This window comes from Anastrepha ludens, chromosome X, assembly GCF_028408465.1.
Source record: "Anastrepha ludens isolate Willacy chromosome X, idAnaLude1.1, whole genome shotgun sequence".
NCBI lineage: Eukaryota > Metazoa > Arthropoda > Insecta > Diptera > Tephritidae > Anastrepha > Anastrepha ludens.
This window is the reverse complement of record NC_071503.1, coordinates 42238748-42260050: the sequence shown is the minus strand read 5'-3', so window position 1 is coordinate 42260050 and position 21303 is coordinate 42238748. Positions and strand designations below refer to the sequence as shown.

The window sequence follows — 21303 nt, the reverse complement described above, 5'->3', positions numbered from 1 at the left end:
TAATTTGTGTTGCTTTTTTTGGAGAATAGTGAAGAGCTCTTGGCTCGGGTGCACTGCTGCAACTGGTTTTTTGTACTGGACAGTAGGTTCATAAACGGCTCTTTAGATAATCTAAAGTTCTTTAAAAAACTGTAAGGAAATTTCTGTAATATTATGTATGCCAACACATTTTGAAAATACTAAACTTGCTCAGTGGAAGCCATTTCAAGGGGGTTGGATGCGCCCCTCAGCTGTTTTCTACATCTAGCTAGTTCCACTAATCTTTCATCGAGCGTTGAATCGTCGAACCACAACTCCGTTGTACTCATTTCACAAAAAAATACTTTTTTTAACTTTTAAAATTGTTGTCAGCAAAGAATTTCAACACAATCGGTTTTTCTTTTATTTGGATTTGCTGTATCAGCTGAGAAAAATTATCTATTGTAAATGCGTCGAGCGATCGAAATTCACAATAGTCCTATTCTTCAACGAATGAGCACCATAATACCAAATGAAAATTCGTTCGATCAGCACTTTCGACTACAGTCGAAGATCGAATGTTGCTCATAATAGGGGCCTATAATCGAAAATAATTGGAAAATTCAGGAAGAAGAAGAAATGGCTAGGCAAGCAAAAATTGACGGCGTGAGTATTCCAGTGTTTGATGGGGCAAATTTTTCGAGCTGGAAGTTTCGACTTTTAAACATTTTGGAGTATAAGGAGTGCCAAGGTCCAGCAAAAAGGGAAAAGACCGCCGCCGACGATGATGGCACGTGGAAGAAAAGCGACCTAAAAGCCAAGACAATCGTGATAAGCGCTCTGTCGGACAGGCAGTTAGAGTACATAAGTGAGTGCACATCGACTTACACAATAATGTCGAAATTAGAAAAAATCTACTCAACGCAGTCAACTTCACTACAAATTATCAAGGGGTCAAAATTAGAAGAAGTGAAATTGAGGAATTACGGCAATTTTGACGAATTTCTCGTTGACTTCGAAAAGGCATGCAACGAGATGAAAGCCACATTGCCCAACAGCTGGAGCCACATTAAAAGAAGAAGAAAAAATGCGGTACCTGATAAAAGCCCTACCACCTAACTACAGCTACATAGGAGACTTCATCGAACTGGTGAATGAAGAGTCAAGGACTTTCGAATATACGATGTCCAAAATTAAGGAAAAAAACTTGAACAAAAGTGATTGTGAAAAAAAGACCAATGTGAGCACTTTTAGTGCAAAGACAAAAGGAGAATGCTTCCAGTGTGGAAAACCTGGGCATTATCAACGAGACTGCTGGCACAAACAGCAAGGCAGCTACGGACAAGGATCTCAACACAGCCAGGGCAGAGGAGCCCAATCAAACCCCAGAGGATATCGTGGTACACCGAGAGGCAGAGGCGCGTCGCAACGAGGTTACGATCGCGGCAGAGGCCAAGGACATCAGGCGTCAACATCCACCAGCGAGCAGCACCGGGAGCTGTCTTCTGAGTCGTGGGCAACGCAAGTGGTGAAAGTGAATGCGAATGATGTTGTGAAAGATGTGTGTGAGAATGAAAATGAAATTGAATGGTTGTTGGATAGTGGTTGCACAGACCACATCATCAACAATGAAGACTATTTTTGTAGGTATATTGATTTAAAAAATCCTATTGAAGTAAGATTTCCAGACGGAAAAAATTTAAAAGCAACAAAAATAGGAACAGTTAAGACATTATTCACAAATTATTATAATCAAGTAGAAATTGAAAGAAAAATGTAATATATAATAATGTAAATAGTACAATGGTTCCAAGAGGTCAAAATGCAAAAATTTATAATAATGATAGAAAGTTGATAGCTGTTGCTAATAAAATAGATGGATTATATATAATGAAAAGTTTTATGCACAAAAAAGAAAAGAATGAGATTTATGGAAATGTAGTTAAACTATCAGATGAAGAAAAATGGCATAGGGCGCTAGGCCATGTAAATTTTCAATATTTAAACAAATTAGTAAATGACAAATTAGTGGAAGGATTGCCTGAAAAATTGGAAAATAATATAATGAAATGTGCAAATTGTATACAAAGCAAAATGACTAATGTACCGTTCGAAAATAACCGAACTAAAACTTCTGAAATTTTAGAATTAATTCATACCGATTTAACCCTAGAAGGGTACTGTGAGTAAAATTTACTCACATAAGGAATAGATTTGTTCGTAAATCTGCAGGTTGGCCACACTGAAAGTCAAGCCACTAGCAGTGCTTGGCCCACTCTGTCATTAGTCGGCTGCCGCAAGCATTGAATGGTGTTGTTTGATTTATCGCGCTTGTGGACAATTTAAAAAAAGTTAGTGAGTAAAATTTACTCATCGGTACCCTTTACGTACTAAATTGTGTGAGTCAAATTTATTAATCAGTAACTTACTACGTGTCTAAAAAATATATTTTGTACTGAATTATGACAATTATGTTTCTGTTTTGTATTATGTTACCGTAAAGAAAACTACAGAGCATACAAATGGCAGGTCGCGGGCTATCAGAACAAAATATTTTGGATGCAATACTTGAACTAGAATCTGAGGAAGAAGACAATTGGAGTTGGAGCTTTGTAACTTTGATGAGGATTCTTGGGACAGTGTTGCAGATCCGGAATATCAACCAGAACCGGAAGAAGTATGGCATCAAAATTGTCATATCTTGTGATAGCGGATCAAAGTATATGTTGGATGCCATTGTTTACCTTGGAAAAGGAAGTGTTCCTCCTGCAATGGCTGCTGGTGAATATAATGTTCTTGAACTGCTGAAAAATGTAAAGGGCACCAATCGAAATGTCACGATAGACAATTGGTTTATGAGTGTACCACTCATTTAACGTCTCCGTCATGAATACAAAATAACAACTGTTGGCACAATAAAAAAAAAATAAACCACAATTGCCTATAGAAGCTACAGATATAAAGTTTCAAAAACGAGCCGCATCCACTTCATTGTTTATATTTCATGAGGATTTGACAGTTGTATCATACAAGCCCAATAATAATAAACTTGTATTATTGGCGTCTAGTATGCACAGTACGGGTAGTATTCATGAGACCACTGGAAAACCAGAAATAGTACATGTGTACAACTCAACAAAAGGAGGAGTTTACAGTTTTGACCAGATGTGCCAAAACATTAACCATGGCAGGAAAACCAGAAGGTGGCCTCTAGCATTTTTCCAAAATATGATGAACATAGCTGCAATAAACGCATACATCATTTACGCGCACAACATGTGCAGCCGTGGGCAAAAGCCAGAATCCCAACTTAATTTTATGTTATCTCTACACAAGGAGTTAACGGAAGGATTTCAAAGTAAAAGATTAGCAACTAATACAAACATGAGCCTGGCGTAGAAAAAATCCATTCAGAATATAGTAGGCGGAAGCCAAGAGGCCCATAGTGCCGGAGAAGACCTAAAGGTGCCAAGAAAGTACTGTAATTTTTGGAGTTATACCAAATGGAGATACACCACCACTTATTGCAATTGTGGATGAGCTATTTGCGGTGAACATGCACGAAAAAAGTGCCCTGAATGTGCTTGAAAAACAATTTTTATGTATTCATAATCGTCAAAAATCAATAATAAAGTATTATTTTTGCTTATTTTACATATTATAATAAAAAATTACACTTATATTATATGCTGGCCTTAAATTTTTTTCATTTAAAACTACTATTTTACAAAATAAATCAGATAATAACGTAAAAATTCTGAAGTGAGTAAAATTTACTCATCGGTACCTATAAGCGCCTACAATTTAACCGTACCCTTCTAGGGTTAAATGGACCACATAATACCTCTGGTAATCGTGGTGAAAAATATTTTCTTACATTTATAGATGGTTATAATAAATGCGCGAAAATTTACTGTATCAAAATTAAAGATGAAACTGCAGAATGTTTCAAAGAATTTGTTAATTTAGTCAAAAATAAATTCAATAAAAGAATAAAAAAATTTAGATGCGACAATGGTAGAGAATACGTAAACAAAGAAATTGAACAATTTACGAAAAATAAAGGAATTGAATTATTACCATGTCCACCATATGTTCATAAATTAAATGGAGTCGCGGAAAAATATAACAGATCTGCAATGGATATTGGTAGATGTCTAGCAAGAGAAGCAAAAACAAATCACATGTTTTGGCCTGAAATAATGAAAACAGTCGCTTATTTGAAAAATCGTGCAATAGCCAATACTCAAGAAAACAAAACACCATATGAAATATTTTTTGGTAAAAAGCCTAATGTAAAACATTTGAAAATTTATGGAAGCAGAGTTTTTGTCAGATTACCCGAAACTTTGAGAAAAAATAAATGGGATGATAAAGCAAAATTGGGTGTACTCGTAGGTTACAATGATCATAGTTACAGAGTCTTAGTAAATAATAAAATAATTAATGCCAGACATGTTCAAGTAGTTGAAGAGGGCACAGAATTAGTTTGTTTAGAAAAAAATTATAATAATGATGCACTGTGGGCCAGAAGACCAAAAAATTTGGCCAAAAGTCATTGAAAGATTTTTCAAAATGCAATATAGTATCATCATATAGATAAGTGAAAGTAGTTATTTTGTAAATATTATAAGTTTTAATGAAATATATAAGCTTGTATAATAAGTTAATATAAGTGTAAGGCTTAAATGATCACCATATAGCTATTGTTCTAAACTGTCACTGTTTTACTGAAATGTAGTATTTGTCATTAATTATATTGCATTTTCTCATTAGTTGCAATCATGTAGTATGTGAAAATAGTCAATAGCTGAAAAAATAAATCTGATGTTAGAAATATTGAGAATAATTGTGAAAAATTTTGTTTTTTTTTACTACTTGTTAATACGCCGATTGAGCCTTGCGCAAAACTCCAGAAGCTTTTAACAATTTCTTTACATTAACGTCTTCAGTAGTTTATGTGTAACCAGCTAAAGGTGCGGTTTGCTGCGGTTTTTCATTTTCTTTTTAAAAAAAATGAAGTTTTACTGATCTATGCGCGAGTTGACTGTATATGAATCATTTGCCAATAGGGTGTAAAAAGTTAACCAAGTATTAAGAGTCACACAATTTTAACTTATTTAATTCATAATGACTTCATTGAAGAAAAAAGAGGTTCTTCAAATTATGTTAGGTAATAATGACATGAATATAACCGTTGATTGAATTTTAACTAAAATTGGTATCAATAAATCAGATGTAGCTTGTAAAGGATTGGAACGCTTGAAAAATGCTTTAAATAGTTTAAAGTCAAAAAGAAATGCAAAATATCAGCATTGCAGTAGGAAAATAGCTGTCTTTGAGTCACAAAATTCAGAGTGGTTAGATTCTGAATTTACTATTCCTGACTTAGACCTCACAGCTAAAATAAGTAAGACTGAAATACTTAAAAGAGGTCGTCCATCGCTCGATTTTGCAGAAAAATCTACTAGATCGAAAAGACGAGAAGTGTCTAAAATCAGTGAAGAACATGATAATGATCGTCAGAAACTATTAATGGCTACTAGTCATGCGGCACGAGTTTCAGGGGAAGCAGATTTGCGATCGGTACTTAACGAACTTTCAAAAATCGAGGAACAGGCTAAGAAAATTAGAAAAATAATGACAACACCTTTTCCTACAATAGAAAAGAAAAGCCCAGAAGTGGCTTTAGCATTTCTTTTCGATAATTCTATGTCTAAACAAGTCTATCAGAATATGCGATTAGCGACCAAATCTTGTGGAGCAGACATTTGGCCTGCGTATAATGCGATTAGAGAAGCCAAAGAAAAGTTAAGACCGTCGAAAGAGTCAATTAAAATTTCTGAAACGTTAGCTGAAGTATCACTTCAAGAACTTTTAAACCGCACGGTGAATAGAATAATAGAACTACAAAGAGAAGTTTTACACTGTCTTATTCAAAAAAATAAAATTACTGAGCTCAAAACTGTTCTGATGTGTTCTTGGGGATTTGATGGGAGTAGAGGGCATTCGCCTTACAAACAAGGTTATGATAGTGTCAATGAGAAACAGACTCCTACAGATGAAAATCTGTTCGTTACTACACTTATCCCCTTAAGGTTATCAAGTGAAGTGGATGTAATTTTGTGGAATAATGTTACATCTCAATCTCCAAGATTTTGTCGCCCTATTCAAATTCGATACGCAAAGAAATCAACAGAAGTAATTCTTGCCCAAAAGAAGGCCATCGAAGAACAAATTCTGAAATTACAAGCCTTTGAAATTTTGATTGAAGGCTGTCGTCTTAAAGTACAATACAATATACATTATTAATGACTTTAATTGACGGTAAGGTATTAAATACGATCACCAACACGCCATCAATGAAAACTTGTGCTATCTGTCATGCTGTTCCTAAACAATTTAACGATCTATCTAATATAAAGAGTGTGAAATTTATGCCTCATGAGGAGTCACTGTTACATGGAATCAGCCCTTTGCATGCCTGGATAAGAATTTTCGAATTTTGCTTACATGTTTCTTATAAATTGGTTATCAAAAGATGGGATGCCAGAGGCGCTAAGAATAAAGAACAGGTAGCATTAAGAAAACAAGAGGTGCAATCAATTCTGTGGGAAAAAATGGGACTCAGAGTGGATAAACCAAAGCCTGGAGGAAGTGGTACCAGCAATGATGGAAACACAGCTCGCAGGGCATTTAAAGATAGTAAACTTTTGTCTGATTGCCTTGGTCTTAATCACGAATTGCTTCAACGTTTTAAGGTAATTTTAATTAGCCTCTCTTGTCATCTTCCTCTCGATTCAAGTCGATTTGAAGAATTTTGCACCTCTACTGCAAAACTGTATGTCTCGCTCTATTCGTGATACCCTATGTCTCAAACGGTTCACAAAATTCTTATTCATAGCGGAGAAATAATAAAAAACAGCATCTTACCGATAGGTATGCTCGGAGAAGAAGCATCTGAAGCGAGAAATAAGGACTACAAAAAATTTAGACTCCAGCATAGTATAAAGCATAGTAGGATGGCAAATTTGGAATACTTGTTTTGTAGAGCTATGGACACCTCTGATCCTCTTTTATCGAGTTTACGTTTAAAAGAACACCTTCAACAAAAAGTTCAATTATCTCTTCCTAAAGAAGTGCAACTTTTATTGAAAGAGGCTGAAGTAGATTCTAATCAATCAGGAAGTACCAATTACGTACAGGTAAGTGAAGAACTAGACGAATATGAAATTGAGGAAATTGATTTTACAGAAAAAATCTTATATTTAGATGACATAGAATTATCTGAGGAAGAAGACTCACAATCTGATGTAAATGACGATATTTGACCTCGTAGAGCAAGCAATTAGTATTTACCTATTTTTAAAAAAATTTATAAAAAAAATATAAACCAATAAAATAATATTTAAAAACTTAAAAAAAATTTAAAACAACAAAAAATTAAAAAAAAAAAAATAAGGAGTCTGAAGTCGCACTGTAACCTCCTCGTGGTAGATTCCGGAAACTACAACTTATTATGTAGGCTAACTGCAGGCGTGTCTCTTTATCTGACATATTGGATCCACCATTTTCAATTGTTTAAATCTAATTGCAGATTTGTCAACAGCGATACAAAAAAGTAACAAGTTTCAAATTAATCAGATAAAATTTAAAAAAAAGTGATTCGACATTTTTAATTTCTAAAATCTGGCAGCAGATTCGTAATCAGCGCCCCCCAAAACCCCTAAATACTAAGTTTGGTAAAAAATAATTAATTTTAAAAAATTTATGTCCGCCATATTGGATCCGCCATTTTGAATTGTTGAAATCTGACTTCATATTCGTAATCAGAGACCATCAAAACCCCTAAATACCAAATTTGGTGAAAAAAATCCAATTTTTTAAATTTCATGTCCGCCATATTGGATCCGCTATTTTGAATTGTTGAAATCTGACTTCATATTCGTAATCAGAGACCATCAAAACCCCTAAATACCAAATTTGGTGAAAAAAATCCAATCTTTTAAATTTCATGTCCGCCATATTGGATCCACCATTTTGAATTGTTGAAATCTGACTTCATATTCGTAATCAGAGACCCCAAAACCTGTACATAGCGGTATTAAAAGTTATAAATTGTTGGTGTTTTGGGAATTATGAATTTTGGCCACTTATAAGGGTCTCCTGGCCCACTGTGTGATGACAGAAATTTTGATGATGAAAATGTTGTAAATTTGAATCTAGATAATGATCTGAATGATATAAATGAAGATAATGAAGATGGTTTTGATAATGCGATTGATAATGATACTGAAGTAAATAACGAATCAAATGTTTTACATAATAACAATGAGAAAATAGTTGAAAGAAGAGCGTCAGAGAGAAAAAGAAATCCTGTGAATAGATTTCGTAACCCTGTATTACACCATACTTATGTAAACCATGTAAACGCAAACGTACCTAATACATTTGAGGAGGCGATCAACTCAAGAATCCAGAGAATGGAAAAAGGCCATGAATTCAGAGATAGACAGTTTAAATAAAAATAAAACATGGATAGTAGTTGAAAGACCTAAACATAAGAAAATTATAGATGTGAAATGGATTTATAAAAAGAAAATTGATAATACTTATAAAGCAAGATTAGTCGTAAGAGGTTTTCAACAAAAGGAGTACCTTGAAAATGTTTATTCGCCAGTCGGCAAAATGCAAACTTTGAAAATTTTATTAAGCTATTGTTGTTCACATAATTTATTCATAGATCAAATGGATGTTGAGACAGCTTTTCTTAATGGTACTGTTAAATCTGAAGTTTATATTAATCAACCTAGAAGCTATGAAACAGATAAAAATAAAGTATGCAAATTATATAAAGCGTGTGGTCTGAGAGAAAGTCCAAGAGCTTGGTATGAGTGTTTTCATTAACATGTAGAAAAAATGAATTTTGTCAGAAGTAATTATGACTACTGTTTATATGTAAATAACACAGGCAAAGATCCAATATACATTTTAGTTTTCGTAGATGATCTTTTGATTTGTTGTAAAGATAAAAAGAAAATTGATAAAATTAAAGCAAGTTTAATGCAAAGATTTTCAATGAAAGATTTAGGTAAAATTAATAATTATATAGGAATCGATATAAATTATAGTGATGACAGAAAAACAATGACATTAAGTCAAACAAGTTATATTGAATCTTTGGCTGTAAAGTACAATTTGGAAAATTCAAAATTATATGATACTCCAATGGAAAATAATTTAAAATTAGAACAAGCGAGTGAAATCGATGAGAGAGTAAAGTACAGAAATTTAATTGGTGAATTATTGTAGGCACAAGGCCAAATATTGCTTACAGCGTTAATTACTTAAGTAGATTTCAAAGCTGTTATAATCAAACGCATTTTAAATATGCTTTAAGAGTATTAAAATATTTATACAAGACTAAAGATTTAAAATTAACGTATTCAGATAAAAATACAAAAGATGAGCATTTAGACTGTATGGTTGATTCAGATTATGCAGGAGATAATGTAATCTACAACGGAATTCGTAATAAGATTATTTGGTAATTTGATTTATTGGAAAACTCGTAAACAAAACATAGTAACTAAATGTTCAACTTTTGCAGAGTATACCGCTATGTTGGAATCAGTAACAGAAGTTTTATTTTTGAGAAATTTGTTGAATGAATCATTTAATTTGAATATAGACAAACGTATAAAAATATATGAAGATAATTCAGGCGCAGTAGCAATCGCAAAATTTGGAAATTTCACAAAAAACTCGAAGCACATTGAAGTGCAGTATCATTATATTAATGAAAATTATGAAAATGGCGTGATTGATATTGTAAAAATCGGTTCTGAACGTAATTTAGCAGATATATTATTGTAACAACGAGTTTAAACAGAATTAAATTTATGAAAAATAGAAAAAAGCTAAAGTTGATTTGAGTTATTTAAGACTAAAACATTAATTGTATACCTTAGAGTACAAAGCAACAAAGAAATGATATGCGTACAATTTGAAAATAGAATTACACTGTGGAACAAGTTCAGGTTAGCAAAAATTAGGTCCATTCTGAGAGTGGCGGGTGAAAATAGAGGCGAAATTAGAAGACCCGTATCGCGCCGTTTTTTTATGTTAGTTCGAATTTTTTTTTAATCGGCCTTCGAAGTTTGCAGTCAAATGCCGATTTTCAGTATATTGTTTCATAAGTACCACAAAAATTTTCGAAATCAATTTTTTCAAAAATTGTAATTGTTGCACAGGTCTCTAGCAATAATTTGGCTTTTACAGATTGAAAAAATATCAATTAGTCGACGAGTTATAGCCAAAAAACCATATAAACAATTTTGCTCCGATTTCCAACTTCGAAGGCCGATTAAAAAAAAATTCGAAAATTGCATCGTTGAAGCAGCATTTCGGAAGCAGTGACACGGCGTTCGATATCCCTTGGTTTGAGTTCGTAAGGCACCCAGTTTCCGACTTTCTGGACCATTCCAATGGCTTTCAGCCGCTTTGAAATGGCTTGATGAGTCACGCCTAACGTTGTCGCAAGTTCTTCTTGGGTTTGACACGGGTCTTCGTCCAAAATTGTCTCCAATTCGGCGTCTTCAAAAGTTGGTGGCCTTCCTTCGCGCTCCTTGTCGGCTGTGTCAAAGTCACCACTTTTGAATCGTCGGAACCAGTACTCGCAGGTTGAAATTGATGGAGCATTCTCACCGTAAGCCTCACACAGCATCCGATAACTTTCCGCTGCACTTTTCTTCTGATGGAAGCAAAATAGCAATGCTTCCCGCGAATGAAGTTTTGTAGGCACAAAAGCTGACATAGTCTTTGTATAAAAAAATTTTTTGTTTACACTTCGACGAAATGACACAAACTAAGAAACGACACTTAATGATGACGCTTTCACATGAAACTCAGTACAATTTGACACTAGTATTACTATATGCTTTAAATCCTTTAAAACTTAGTTGCACACCAATTAAACAAACCAAAAACACTGAAATATTCACACCAGTATTGGCAGCTGATTGTCAATTTTGCAGGAAATCTGCCATATTACAGGATTGTGGATTTATTGGTAATTAATGCATATGTGAACGTACTTTTAAGGACTGTCAGAATTGAGACCCATGTTCTATCCTCTAAATAATGAGCAGTTGTATATTTCGTAAGTTTATTTATACTAGCATTTTATGTCATCATATTATATATACTTGTTTATCTATACCGCATTATGAGTATCAAATATCTACATGCACAATGCTAGTATGATGTTTCGTAGTAGGGATTACGTTCAGTTTATATTCAGTGGCTTCTTTTAAATTTTGGTAAAAATAATCTGCCTTTATTTCTTCACGAACATCCAGAATATCCCTGGGGTTATTCTTTAAATGCGTTGTTTCTATCAGTTGTAAAAGCTTTTCTTTATCAACTATGTCTTTAATAAACATCGGTGATCTCAGCACTTTAAGATAAACTAGATTAGAGATAACAATCTTATGCAATAAAACGGTTATTACAACAGCCGTATTTGATGAAGTAACTCAATTGTTTCTGATAATTCAAGTAAAGACTGTACTTTGCTTGAAAATAAACATCCATCAAAATATTTTTCCATCTAACGGTATTTTGGAACAGTTGTAATTTGGTACTTGATTTATTGGATCACATGAATAGAGGCACTCAGTTTGCCTTATTAGCGCATTAAAGCTGTGAAAAGGGAACGTTTTTTTAATTATTCATTGATTTTGAAAACCTCTTAATTCTAATAAAATGGGGAATGCAAAAGGACAAATCGATATCTTGAGCTCAAAGTCATTTTCAAATTGCCAAATTGTCAAAAAACTTGGTCGAAGTCCAAACGTTGTGGATCTTTACGTGAAACAAGGTGTTTCCTATGGTAAGAACTACAAAGGCAGAACTGCGACGTTCTTAACCCCGAAGGAAACCTGAAAACATCCTAGGATTGCATCAAATTTCGCCCTTTCAACAGCAGAAATTAAAGAAATGGAAAATCTTGCAGCCAGAAAATCCACTGTTCGAAGGATTATTCTAAAAACGCCTCATCTGAAGCATAAAAAATTACAAAAAAAGCTACCTTTGATAAACTTAGCAAAGAACGCCGCCTCGATTTTGCAAGGGACCACATGGCTTAAAGTTCTGTTACAAATAACGATACCGGTGAATGGAAAAAAGTAGTATTTAGTGACGAAAAGAAAGGTAAATCTGGCTGAACCGGATGGATATAATTAGTATTTCCATGATTTAAAAAAGAAGGAAAGGTACTTGAGTCGACAGCCGTGAAAGTGATGTTATTGTATGGGGAGCAATTGCAAATTGTAGACAACGAAATGACGGAAATTGAATCTTTCAACAGGATAATACACATTTCAGGTGTGGTCAAAACTTGGATTGAGTCCCAACACATTGAAACTTTAGCATGGCCACCATATTCCCCAGATCTGAACATTATTGAAAATCAATGAGGATGGCTTGTTCGTAAGGTTGTCAGAATCGGCAACAGTGTCAAGACAAAAATGTTTTAATTCAAATCATAAAAATAGCCTGGTCAGAAATTTCATTAGACTACCTAAAAAATTTGTACAAATCCATTCATCACCGTATTTACGAAGTAATTTATTAACAGGGTAGGGGCCCAAACTTTTAAGCTTTAAATAATAACTGTAAGAAGTAAAATTTCCTATTGTTATTATTTTATCTTATTTGGTTAGTCCCTCTAATCAAGTGAGTGAGGGAATAATATTTTGGCGCATAGAACAATCTTCGCTTGAATTATCAGAAACAATTGTGTTACTAGATCAAATATGGCTGCTGTAGTAATCATTTTACTCCCTAGAATTACTGCCTCTAATCAAGTGAGTCGGACTGTGCTTGGTTTTTGCTATATATTTAGTGTAGTTGTATTGAAATTCACTAAATAAATCAATGCTTGGACAGTAAACTAAAGGGTTTTCCAATAACAGGTGTTACAGTTGAATGGATTTTTTATGGCCGGAAATGGATGGTATTGATCTGGACGACGTTTATTTTCAACAAGATGGCGCTATGTGCCACATAAGCAACGAAACCATTGATCTTTTATGGGAAAAGTTTCCGGACCGTGTTATCTCCCGAAGAGGTGGTCACAATTGGCCACCGAGATCTTGTGATTTAACACATTGTGACTTTTTTCTTTGGGGCCACGTGAAAGAGAAGGTCTACGCCAACAGCCCAGGGTCGATTCAAGATCTCAAAGATGGAATTCGTGAGGCTATCGAGAACATAGGGCAGCCACTGCAATTCGGTTATGGAAAATTTTAAGAATAGGATATTGTCCTGTAAGCGTGGTCGTGGTGGTCATTTGTCTGATGTCATTTTCCACTATTAACGGCATGCCTTCCTCTTTATAATGAAATAAACACCCGTTCAATTAAATCAAAAAATAGCATTTTTCTTTGAATATCAAAATAACACCTCTTATTAAAGAAACTATACTACTAATCCCTTCGGAAGCAATGTTTCCTGCAAAAAATCCAAAATATACTTTTTATCTTTAAAATATCACGAATTTTATTTTTAGAAATTATTTTAGTTTAGCAAGAATTAAAGCTTGAACTTTCTACAACTACTTGAAGACTATGAATATATATTGGTATTCTTCTTCTTCTTCTTTTATTAAGGACATGCCTGTTTTTGTTAACACAATTTCTTAGAGACAAAATTTTATAATTTATCATATCACGTCAACCAATAAGTACGTGCGTTTTTTAAAGGTGGTTTTAAAATTAATAAAAAAGATGTTTAAAGTATTTATTAAGGGGTTAGGCCACTCTAGGATTTTCAAAATATCGAAATTTTTTTTTTTTGCTTAAAAGATGCTTTAAACTCTTTAGAATATAAAACAAAAAGTCGTATGCGTGAAAAAAATGTTTATCTCTAATATTTCGCACTTTTGCGCGAGCGCCTCTGACGTCTCTGACACGACTATTCAAATTTAAACCGTGTTTATCTCAAAACGTGATTTTTCAAAACTGCACGCAGCATAACACAAACAATTTTTAATATTTTCACTTGTAATTGTACAAGGATCTTTAGAACATTATTCCGCACTGAAATACGTACGGATTTTTTTATTAATTAATTAGAAAAATTTTTATAAACAATTAACGGTTCCATTTTAGATGAAAAATTCTACTTTTGACTTCAAACATCTGCAAAATACACAAATTTCAATATTTTTAAAATCCCGTACGTATTTCTACAGCTATACTCACGTCGATTGAGAAGAATTTTTTTAATTTGGTTTAGGTGGACATTTACATCAGTTGTACTGCGTGCCGTGAAGTGCCTTTTTCGCAGGGCGCGTTCAGAGATTCACTCCAAAGGCGCCATTTTGTAATATTTTTCAATAAAAATATTTGTAATTACACTTAAATACATGCTTAATAATATACTTAAAAAGTTTTTTCCTAGCACCTTTCTTTCAATGTAAAAAAAATCCTTAAAAAACTGCTTTTTTTACAGTAGCTAGAGTGGCGTAACCCCTTAATCAATAATATATTTTCCTACATTATTTACAATGTCTTCTCAACGTTTAGGCAAATTTTTAATTTCCTGGTCAAAAAATTGTTTGTCCTTGGAGCCAAAATACGCTTCGATATCCCTTTTTATAGCTTCTTTTGAGGAGTAGTTCTTGTTACTCATATGGGATTGAAGTCCACGGAAAAGGTGATAATCACAAGGTGGAATATCCGGAGAGTTCGGTGGATGCGGCATTAGCTCCCATCCGAGCTCGTTTAGCTTGCCTAATGTTAGCCTTGCGGTATGAGGTCTTGCGTTGTCGTGGTGAAACAAAACTTTGCGTCTATTCACTAAAGACGGTCGATTTTTGTTAAGTGCCTCATTCAGGTTTGATAGCTGATGGGAATAATAATCAGCAGTTATCGTCTGGTTTGGTTCCAGAAGTTCATAATAAACAATACGGGCCATATACCACCAAATGGACAGGAGAATCTTCTTGGGGTGAAGGCCATCTCTAGGGGTCGGTTCTGGTGTTTCATCTTTATCTAACCATTGGCGTTTGCGAGCAGGATTATTGTAAAGGACCCATTTTTTATCACCAGTAACGATACGGTTAAAAAACTTTCATTTTCAAGCCGTTGCAGCAGCTGAGAACATACATTCACTCTCTGCTGAAGGTTGGCGACGGAAAGTCTATGCGGAACCCATTTTCCCAGCTTTGAAACCTTTCCCAACTGAACCAAGTGCCTGTGAACTGTTCCACGCGGTAAACTTAACCTCTGAGCTATCATATCGACTGTCAAATATGGCTCAGCTTCCACGAGTTCGAGCAAGGCGTCGGAGTTAAAGACTTCAGGACGACCAGCGCGCGGGGCATCCTCCACGTCGCAGTTACCACTTCGGAATTTTGTAAACCACTTTTGCGCAGTCTTTACACTCACGGTGTCCTCTCCGTGAACAGTGTTTATTTCTGGAGCAGAAGTTGTTGCATTTTTACCTCTTTTATAAAAAACATACAAAATATGCCTCTTATACGTGTTCGAAGATTCCATTTTATCTTTTAGCAGCACGTGCTTCTATCCGCCATTAAAGTCACTTGTTGAATGCACAATATATCAAGGAAAATATAAATAGTTCCGTTATATTCCGCGAATAATTTTTTGTATGCAAATATCGTACAAAAGTGAAATTATGGGTAAAATACGCACGAACTTATGGACTGCCCTGATATTAATAATACTGAATTATATATGTAGTATTTAAATACATCCAGCTTTGCGCCCATCTTTTCGGTGGTCTTCCAGGACGTCGCCTTCCCACTGGAACTCCGTCACGTGCAATCTTAATTTATCGGTTGTTGGAGGCTCTTGAAACATGCTCGTTCCATGCGCGTGTTCTTGATCTTATAAATTTGACAATGTCATCGGTGTTCGTCTGGATTCTAATATCATGGTTTCTACAGCAATCCCACCTCGTTTTTCCTGCTATCGTCCTTAATGAGTGCATTTCTGTAGGGCGCAATAATTGTTTCGTTTTTGTATTCTCCGCACGTGCTTCTGCACCGTATCACAGTGCGGCCGATTCCCAAAAAGCTGGCCAAAAGTCGAAAAGAAAAGTTTCTGGATAGAGTTTTTTTGTCTTTGGGTTGGCTACAGTAATGCCTTGAGTAGTGAAAACCGTTCATAGCAACGTCCTGTACCCTAAGTATCCTCTGTATTTTCAGTCGCAACGTGGCCTTCGTTTGAGCATCGTATTACTGTCGATGAATAGTGAAAGTTGTACACATTTGAAAGATTTTGTAATGGAGTAAATTGAACAAAACCAAATGGAATCATCTTCGGAAGGTTAGTAAAATACGAGAAATCTTTAGTACATATCAATACCTCGACACAAAATTTTTAGCTGCAGCAATACGTAGATACATTTTTTGCAAATTTTTTTATAAAATTTGAGTTTTGAAACTGTATAGTAATACAACGCCGTCATATGCTGCTTTGAAACCTATTAAAGGTTACTCAAAAAAGTAATGGTTACTGAATAAAACAAGATTCAGCTGCTACCACTTGCTAATCAGCGACCCCGAAAACATATAAATTTACATGCATCTTGATTATGTTCTTGAATATACGCTATTTCACATGAGTGGGTGGCCAATAGGGGTGGAAGGGGGTGGATTTTCAAAATTTTAAGATCAAATTCGTAATCAGCGACCCCGAAAACATATAAATTAACATGCATCTTGATTATGTTCTAGAATATACGCTATTTCACGTGAGGGGGTGGCCAATGGGGGTGGAAGGGGGTGGATTTTCAAAATTTTAAGATCAAATTCGTAATCAGCGACCCCGACAACCCCCGAGTAAGAAATTTTGAATCAATTACTTAATTTTTTGAGTTTTGGCCAGCTTTTCGGGAATCGGCCGCACTGTGCGTATGTTAATATCGGTCTTACGATTGTTTTATTCACACGCGTTTTGCTTTCTACATTTATATATTTGTTCTTCCATATAATATCTCCCAGAAAATCGGATATTTTTGCACCATTTGATTTCAATACAATCAGTGTCGTCACTTATTATGTGCTTTGTACTGTGTTAACATCTTCGTCAAACAGTTCATGACAATTTCTTGCTACTTCCCCATCGGATTTCTTATAGTGAAACCAACTCAAACCGCGTACACAATAGCAAACAATTCCTTTTCATCGTGCTATAATTTCGCTCATGTTCGTTCAGTGTACGACTTGCTAAAGAAAAACAAAGCCTAAAGCAAAATTACAATACTTGCATCTGTTACAAGTGAAAACGGTTTGCTAAAAACTGGGTGGAAAAGTATAAGATCAGTTTTTACTAAAATTTTAATGTTTTAAAAGCTTTTTGATCATGTTAGTCATTCGTATTAACTGTTGGTCTGTATCCTGTGATACTTTATTTTTTTATTTTATATAAGTCAAACATACAAACACTGGTTATGTTTACATTGATTGACCTTAAGAATAGATTACATACTTAAATCCTAGATTACAAAAATTAACAATAAAACTAAAATTAAAATGACAGTTGTGATAAAAAAGCAGTATTTGTAAAACAGTTGAAGTTGTAGAAGGTATAAAAAAAGATATGAAAACAGTAGTAGTAGTAGTAGAAGTAGGGATTGATTAGAGTCAAAAAAATGAGAAATTATTTGAGTATATTCAGTAATATTTGGCAAAGTAACTGTAGAGAGCAGCATTTAAACATGGTTGTCATTAGGGGTGGGACTATTCGAATAATAAAATCTTTTATTCGAGAGGTATTCGTAATTCGAAAAATATTTATTCGAACTTTTTATTCGTTTATTCGAATAATGCTATTCGAATACCTCACTATTCGAATACCTCACTATTCGAATACCTTACTATTCGAATACCTCACTATTCGAATACCTTACTATTCGAATACCTTACTATTCGAATACCACCTCACTATTCAAATACCTTACTATTTGAATACTTCACTATTCGAATATTTTTGGTAAATATTTACTTAGATTAGCGGACTACTAATCGGTTTCTGTACAAGTGCATGTACCTATGTATGCAAATTCAAAAACCACGCAAAGGCTTATATTAACACGTTTCCTGTTGCAATACAAAAATGCAAAATTGACCGACAAGTCCAACAGGGTTTTTTGAATAATTTGTGTTTTTGTAGTCATAGGATAGCTTTAGTAATAATAATAATTAAAAAAAAACGGATGTAGGGTATTTCTACCTGAAACACATATGGTACATGAGCGTAGAGGGACATTTGACACGTGCAGAAGTTCATGAAACACATGTGGTTCATATACCACCTGACGCACATATGGCTCAGGAACGTATCAGTGCTTATCAGGCGCACGTTTACTGAACCATATGTGGCTCAGCGGACAGGGAACGTGTTAAATAAAAATACTACCTACTTTTTATTGTGTCGGCGCTTTGTTTTTGTTTCATATTTTGGTAAATATTTACTTAGATTAGCGGGCTACTCTTGCTTGAGGCATGAAATTATTTTCTTTTAGGTTTTTTTGCTTTTCGCAGTACTATTATATGCACATACATATACTCATATACTCTACCTGCTACTGACTGACCTAAGCCCGATAAACGAGTGCAGACAGTCCTACGACCATGCATACGGTTAGGTAACTGGCGATGAGAATTATATAGATGGACATTTCAGGCAAACTTTTCTTTGGGTTGAGTTAGATCACTCATTAAACTCAAGAGCCTCAAGCAAGAACGTTCAGCCAATCTAATCATCAAGACAAATAAAAAAAATAATAATAATGCCCAGAAGCAAAGTTTGGCAACATTTTACAATCGTGGAAAATACCGGTGAGGCCTCCTGCAATTATTGTGGTGATATGCTGAAACGTATGGGATCCACCACTTGTTTATGGAACCATTATAACTTTAAGCATAAACTCAGTTATGGAGTTGATAATCAACCGGAACCTTCGAGCAGCCGTGCTACAGGTGATTCAGAAGAAATTTTGCCTCCAAACCGGAAGCGGCAGTCACGGGTTAGTACTTCAACCAGCAGTTCCACAAGTATTACCCAAGACCGCCAAGAACTAATTACCCAGGCGTTAACGAAAATGTTAACAATGGATATTCTGCCGACATCCTCTGTTGAAAACGAAGGATTTAGATCGTTAATGAGTGTTTTGGAGCCAGGGAACAAAGTTCCTTGTCGGAAAACCATTCGAAAACGAATTGAGGCTTTGTACTCTGATGAATTAGTCAAAGCTCAAAGTGTCATTGGGAAGGTTGAGACACATATAGCTCTGACCACAGATGGTTGGACTTCAAGGGCATTGGATTCCTATGTCACAATAACAGGTAAGTTGTTTACATAAAATATATTTATAGTTTGATTGCGACCAGTTTTCGGGCGATATTTTGTAAGAGTTAAGGCGAAAAAAATTTCGTTTCTTACACAGCCGAAATACCGCCTTTATTTACCATTACATAAAAATAAAAAATTGTATTACACAAGTACTTTTTTGCTAACAAATTTCTTTGCAGCGCATTATTTTGATTCCGACTGGGCCCTTCATTCAATGAACCTGAAAACAGAAGAATTGAATACAAGCCACACTTCGGAAAACTTGCGAAGCTTCATTCTGGACTCTATAGAGGAGTGGGCAATTTCCGCAAGAGTTTCAGCTATAGTCCACGATAATGCAAAAAATATTACAAACGCCGTTAGGAATTTGGACAACATAGACAGCGTTGCTTGTGCAGCACATACACTGCAATTAAGCATAAAAAAGGGCATGGAGATGGAAGACTGCAGACATTTATTAAAAAAGGCATCCAATTTAGTAAGTGCCTTCAATCATTCCGCAAAAAGAACAACAGCACTGGAGAAACACCTTCAGCAACTTGAAAAACCCGTACTGTCGCTGATACAAAGTTGCACGACAAGATGGAACTCCAGCTTTTATATGGTCGAGCGGCTATTAAAGTTGAGACCCTCATTGGTGGCAGTGCTCGCAGATCGAGAAATTTTTGATGGTCTTACGGCCCAAAAAATAGAAATTTTCGAGGACGAGTGGCTTAAGTTAAGTGAGGTTTCAAATTTGCTGAAGCCATTAGAAAATGCAACAACTGTTTTGTGTTCTGAATCCAAAATTACAATATCTCTCGTTCAGCCCATCATGAATAGTTTAGGGAGGAAAAACCTCAACGTGAACTGCAATGATACCAGTTTCGTAACGGATCTCAAAAATGAAATTTCATTTGACTTAATTCAAAGGTTTGGACTGAATACTACGTTGGAGACACGTTGCGTGGACCCATCTCACATCGCATCATTCTTAGATCCGCGACATAAGAACTTACTTTTTGAAAGTTCCGAGGAGTTTAGAACAAAGATCTTCACAACGGCAAAGGAAATTCATCAGTCTTGTTTGAACATGCCGTCAACTTCGGTCGCAGATGACACTCCAACAGTTATAGATATACTTCTTGGTGGAGATAACATAAATGAAACGCAAAGTGAGTTTGAAAAGTATATTTCTGAGCCTCAAAGTAACCATAATTTAGAGGCGAGAGTTTGGTGGAAGGATCACGAAAAGCAGTATCACATCCTTTCACTACTAGCCAAGAAATATCTTGCAATACCAGCTACATCAGCAAGTTCCGAGCGAGTTTTTTCTAGTGCTGGTAATATTGTCCAACCTTCAAGGAGTAAATTAAAACAATACTTAGTATCAGCTTTAGTATTTCTACACCAAAACAAAAGGAAATAAATATTTAAACAGATTTTAGAATTAATTAAGTTTAAATTCATTATTTATTTATTAATAAGAAAATAAACTTCATGTGACACTGAAATACGTAATCTATTTCAGACTTCTTTTTAAGAGAAATAAATAATATATTATATTTTATTATGGAATTAAAAAAATTGTTTACTTTAAAAGGAAGAGCGTTAAGGTATTTTGCCTTTAGCAAAAGCATACGTACATAAATACTTCAAAAACCATTTACTATGATAATTATTTATTACAAATAGTGTCTAATAACTAAATATACAAAGAAATATCTACCTACTATTGACCACTCAGCAGGGTAGGTACATGTACATATACATACATACATATGTCATGCATCTGTGTAACACACATTAGCAACAAAAAGTAAGTGATATTTTTATTTAATTTCTTCTATAGCGTAATTTTTTGAAATTACATACATACATACATAGATACATACACTCATGCATTTGCGCATCAATCCAATTTCAAAGCAAACTGCATGTGTACATAAATAAGTACATATATAATTCTATCCTATTA

General features: G+C 34.6%; 1 protein-coding gene across 1 annotated transcript; it reads left to right on the top strand.

The window, feature by feature from the left end:
• Window positions 1-18783: 18783 nt before the first annotated feature.
• Window positions 18784-21034, top strand: LOC128869984 (E3 SUMO-protein ligase ZBED1-like). The gene is made up of 3 exons (XM_054112577.1): window positions 18784-19339; window positions 19526-20500; window positions 21021-21034. Exons 1-3 carry the CDS (start codon window positions 18784-18786, stop codon window positions 21032-21034), a joined length of 1545 nt encoding a protein of 514 aa, XP_053968552.1.
• The last annotated feature ends 269 nt before the right edge of the window (window positions 21035-21303 follow it).